We start from the raw sequence: 5327 nt of genomic DNA, 5'->3' as shown, positions 1-5327 counted from the left end.
AATACATAAGAACATAAGAACATAAGAAATAGGAGCAGGAGTAGGCCATCTGGCCCTTCGAGCCTGCCCCGCCATTCAATAAGATCATGGCTGATCTGTCGTGGCTCAGTTCCACTTTCCCGCCCTCTCCCCATAACCCTTAATCCCCTCTCTTATCAAAAACCCATCAACCCGCTTCTTAAAAATATTTAGCGAGGCAGCCTCCACCACTTCAACGGGCAGAGAATTCCAGATATTCACCACCCTTTGAGTGAAGAAGTTCCTCCTCAACTCCGTTCTAAACCGCCCCCCCTTTATCTTGAGGCTGTGCCCCCTAGTCCTACTGTCTTTTTTGAGCGGGAAGAGTCTCTCCACCTCTATCCTATCCATCCCATTCATCATCTTATACGTCTCAATGAGATCTCCCCTCATTCTTCTAAACTCTAACGAGTACAAGCCTAGTTTATTCAGCCTCTCCTCATAGCTCAACCCCCTCAACTCCGGTATCAGCCTAGTAAACCTCCTCTGCACTCCCTCCAAGGCCAAAATATCCTTGCGCAGGTGCGGCGCCCAAAACTGCACACAGTACTCCACAACACAGTTATCATTTTCTTCATAAATCATAAGAATAGTTTACTCCTTTGAATCCATTCAGCTGTCATACTGACATTTTGTTGGGCTGCAAAAACACGTTAAAAAAAGGCATCACTGAGACCTTGTTACACTCATTGTCACAAATCACCAATCCAAAGTCAAAGTGCGTATCAATCATTCTGTACAATGGTTAAGAGAAGCTGTCTCTGAGGAAATAGAAATTATCAATTTATAGTGTGCATTGTATCCTTCAGTTGCTCAAGTTCTGTGATTAAGATACCCAAGATTCAGTGTTGACAGTTCTACTCCTTGCAGTAATAATGTCATACAGGCATCCGATGTTGGCGAATTGCCTTTTCTTGCTTGGCTTGAAAGTTTGCCCAGTACATTGGATTCTCTGGTGCCATAACTATGGCTGAGGCTATTAGCTCCTTAAAGGTCAGAAGTGTGAAACGGTAATATTCTTTTGTAGCTGTGTAGCGACCATGTCTGGTTTACCAAGTGCAACAGCAACATGATGGTTCTCATTCAGCATAGTTTCCTCAAATGTCCATTCTTCTTCTTGGTCTCCATCCAAAAACATGATTGCTTCCTTAGAGATCTGCCCTACTCGCATATGTAATGGTGAGACATGAAACGCGACTCTCTGTAGGCTAAATCCTACTCCAACTCCTAGTGCTTTTAAAAAGCTTTCTTTCAATGCCCAGTGTCTGTAAAACATGTTCAATTGTGCCCATTCATCACCTGCCATTTTGATTATATTCCATTCGTGGTCTGTGAATTGTCTGTTCATAATTTGGAAAAACTGTAGGACAGAGCTGTTGCCTGGAAAAATCAGTCTTCACGATATCTACACCAACTTGCCGATTAGGTTCAACTGCTGGAACAGTATAATCCCCTTGATGTGAGATGTTGAAATTAAAATTTGGGATTTGCCAGAAATGGCTTTCCTTTTGTTGTCCTTTGCAACTGAATTTCATTCCAAAGAATCTTAAGATGTTCAGCAATTAATTTCCTGATTAGAAGACGTCCACCCTCGTTCCCCGGGTCGTGCGGCCATCTCCATCACTGACCCCGACTCCAATCTGCCCCCCAAGACATAACGAGGTTAATGACAATTGCCATCTCCACAAATTCCACTGTGTGATAGGAAAATAGCAGTATTGCCAATTTCTGGCATAATCATTTAACTTTCAATCACATGTAACACAGCCTCTACCTCTTATTTGCTTGAGTGGGGACACAGCAGGATCTTGTGAGACAATGGCAAGATGGTAGCCCACTCACTAACGCATGATAAATAGCTCTCATCAGCTTCACTTACTCTCTGCCATCACCAAGTGTACCATAGAACAAGTGCAAAACAACAGGTCATGGAGCCAGAATGGCCTCATTGTGTTGTAAAATCCAATGACAATTCAGTAATTTTCTAGCTTCTAAAGAAGTCCATCCTTTATGTTAGCAAATCCAAAAAAAGGTCAGTTTTGTTTTTCTGAAAAATGAGTCATCATTTCTGTTACAAAATATTTTGTCAAAGCTATATTGTAACATTTATTAATTACAAATAATAACTGTACATTTTCAAAGTTACAGTCACAGACCTCCATTGGTCTAACTGCATCAGTTTCTTTAACGATTTGAGAATAAAAACACTACATAGCAACATTTACCAGTAACCCATGAAGTCACATTGGCCTTTCAGTTTTATTTTAGCATCCGGCTATTCACTTGATATTTTGATTATTTCACTCAGATCATGTTTTCCCCTTTGTAATATTTGCAACAAACAATATATTTCAATGGCATTAATCTCTTTGGTAACATGTCATTATTGAGATCAATACAAAGTCTTATTCTGAGCCTATGGACTCTTCACTCAATTTGTTCATTTGCTCATCACTCCTTGAATTTCCATTCCTGGCGACACATGGGACAATGCTGTTGTACCTGCTGGGAGTTCAGCCACTTCAGGATACAGTGCATATGGAAACAATGAGAGCACTGACCCCACACCAATGGGCAGTCATCTCCTGGTACTTTACCTGAAACACAAACATCTTGGTAAGGAATTCTCTTACGCTACTTGTTTGCACAAAATGTGAATCATTGCTTCACATCAGAAAAGCAACCTTTGGATCATAAGGTGCAATATATTTTTCAGTTTGGCTTCTTCAGAAAAAGTCTATTAAAACATAAGTTTTCTAATCAAAAGTTAAAATTGGTGCCACAAGTTTCTAGTCTGAGTCTAACTTTAGTTTTCAGAAAATGTAAGTGAAATAAATTGAAATCCACTTTCATTTAATGAGTTGTGGTTATTATTGAACTTTAGTGACTGTAAATAGCAGCTCTTGATCACCCACCAGAAGACTTGGTTGAATGATATAGAAAGAAATGCCAGCTATTTTTATGTTGTACTTTGAAAACTATGTACAATTCAGCCAATACCAGCAGCCATTGCCTTTTGCTCCAAGTTTATATTGGCACTGTTCAAATTAAATTAGCCAAGGTGATAAGATTATGAGCACAAGAATCAGTTACCACATATCAATAAAAATCATTCTTTTTTTATTTACACACGCTCAAATCTCAGGCTAAACACAGTACTCCTAGAATTCTGTGGCAACTCAATTTTTATACCAAAGCCAAGCAAATGCAGTGATTTGCAACCTAATAGTTTGCAACCCGTAATACGGTTGAGTTTTTGATGCAGGTGGAGGATGAGAAAGTAGGGTCCCGAACCTCTGTCCTCTGTTTGAACAGAGGGGAGTACGGTAGGGTGAGAGAGGAATTGGCAAATGTAGACTGGGGACGCAGACTGGTTGGTAGGACGGCTGAGGAACAGTGGAGGATCTTTAAGGAGATCTTTTATGGTGCTCAGCAGAAATATATTCCAATGGTAAAGAAGGAATGTAGGAGAAGGGATAACCAGCCGTGGTTATCGAAGGAAATAAAGGAGAGTATTAAATTAAAAGCTGATGCATTCAGAGTGGCTAAAAGTAGCGGGTGATTAGAAGATTGGGAAAGGTTTAAAAATCAACAAAGAATGACTAAGAAGTTGAAAGGAAGGATAGACTGTAAAGCTAAACTAGCACTAAATATAAAAAAAGACAGTAAGAGTTTTTACAAATATACAAAGAAGAGGAGGCTGGCTAGAGTGAATGTTGGACCCTTAGAGGATGAGAGGGGGGATTTAGTGATGGGAGATGATGAAATGGCTGAGGTCTTAAATAAGTTTTTTGCCTTGGTCTTCACGGAGGAGGACACGAATAGTTTGCCGGATATTAAAGATAGAAGGATGGTAGGAGTTGAGGGCCTGAATACGATTACTGTCACTAGAGAGGTAGTGCTTGATAGACTAACAGGACTGATGATGGACAAGTCCCCAGGACTGGATGGAATGCACCCCAGGGTTCTGAAGGAAATGGCAGAGGTGATAGTGGATGCCTTAGTGATTATTTACCAAAAGTCACTGGATTCCGGGGAAGTGCTGGAAGATTGGAAAATGGCTAATGTTACGCCGCTGTTTAAAAAAGGTAGCAGACAAAAGGCAGGGAATTATAGGCCGGTTAGTTTTAACATCTGTAATTGGGAAAATGCTTGAATCCGTCATCAAAGAAGAAATTGCAAGGCACCTAGAAAGGAATGGTTTGATAGAGCAGACACAGCACGGATTCGTTAAGGGAAAGTCGTGTCTGACGAATTTATTGAATTTCTATGAGGATGTGACTAGTGCGGTAGAAAGAAGGGAACCGGTGGATGTGGTGTTTCTAGATTTTCAAAAGGCATTTGATAAGGTGCCTCACAAAAGGTTGCTTCAGAAGATTAGGGTGCACGGAGTTGGGGGTAAGGTGTTAGCGTGGATAGAGGATTGGTTGTCTAACAGGAAGCAGAGACAGTAATAAATCACATCAAACAGGCAGTGGATCAATACAGCACTCATGTCAACTCAGGTCAGGGTTATTCCTAGGGGCCTCAGCCCCAGGATCCCGCATACGGGGCTCAGCCAGGCCCCAATGGAGCTGGGGACGGGTTACAGCTTCGCCATTGCAGCCCAGATAGGGGCCGGCGGGGCCCCGATTTCTGAGCCCGGCTGCTGGGTTAATGTCGCCCCCCCTCCCCTCTCACTCACAGTCCGGGCAGCAGCCGTTAAAGGCCGTCCGGCAGATGCCACAATTCTCATCGTTGGCCACCCAGAACCAGGTGGCGATGGCGTTCCAGCGCTTCACCTTCACCCGCATCGCGGCCTCCAGGCGGGGGAGGGGGGAGGCCGGCTCCGGTGGGGGGATGGGGAGGCTGAGGCTCCAACTCCGATCCGCATTCACCGCCACTCGCTCTCCATTGGTCATGCCTGCTCCGCCATTTTGAGATTTGAAACAATCGACTTTTCCTCTCGAGGGTTGATTGGCCCAGCCTGCGTCTCTCTCTGATTGGCTCTTTCTCGACCGGGGCTGCCTCTGATTGGTCCGGTGTGGAGCAGCACCCAACTGGGGGGGGGGGGTCCTCCACAGACGGGATCCAGTTTACACCAGAAATGATCCATAGTTCCCCCACCCCTGCTGGATAGAACATTCAGCCTGCTGAACAGATCCCCCCAACCTGCTAGACATCCCCCAGACTCCCGAACAGATCCCCCACCCTGCTGAACAGATCCCCACCTCCTGGATTGCTGAACACATCCCCAGACTGCTGAACACATCCCCAGCCTGCTGAACAGATCCCCCAGACTGCTGAATAGATCCCCCAGACTGCTGAAC

General features: G+C 43.8%; 1 protein-coding gene and 1 pseudogene across 1 annotated transcript; both read right to left on the bottom strand.

Annotated features, from left to right (window-relative positions):
- Positions 1–505: 505 nt before the first annotated feature.
- Positions 506–1632, bottom strand: LOC145356686 (L-aminoadipate-semialdehyde dehydrogenase-phosphopantetheinyl transferase pseudogene; annotated as a pseudogene).
- A 363-nt stretch (positions 1633–1995) lies between these two features.
- anapc11 (APC11 anaphase promoting complex subunit 11 homolog (yeast)) lies at positions 1996–4944 on the bottom strand. Its single transcript, XM_080209574.1, has 2 exons — positions 4703–4944; positions 1996–2615 (listed from the first exon to the last, which is right to left on the bottom strand). The coding sequence occupies exons 1-2, from the start codon at positions 4917–4919 to the stop codon at positions 2470–2472; spliced, it is 363 nt and encodes a 120-aa protein (XP_080065700.1). The 5' UTR covers positions 4920–4944; the 3' UTR covers positions 1996–2469.
- Positions 4945–5327: the final 383 nt, after the last annotated feature.

Source organism: Carcharhinus amblyrhynchos, chromosome 21 (genome assembly GCF_965287045.1).
Source record: "Carcharhinus amblyrhynchos chromosome 21, sCarAmb.v2.hapA, whole genome shotgun sequence".
In the NCBI taxonomy this organism is placed as follows: domain Eukaryota; kingdom Metazoa; phylum Chordata; class Chondrichthyes; order Carcharhiniformes; family Carcharhinidae; genus Carcharhinus; species Carcharhinus amblyrhynchos.
Note: the sequence above shows the minus strand (reverse complement) of the source record. Positions and strands in the feature narration are given on the sequence as shown.

Coding starts and splice junctions, on each gene's coding strand:
- anapc11 (XM_080209574.1), bottom strand. CDS start 4,919: ATGACCAATGGAGAGCGAGTGGCGGTGAATGCGGATCGGAGTTGGAGC. Junction 2,616..4,702: donor TAACGGCTGCTGCCCGGACT/GTGAGTGAGAGG, acceptor TTTGTGTTTCAG/GTAAAGTACCAGGAGATGAC.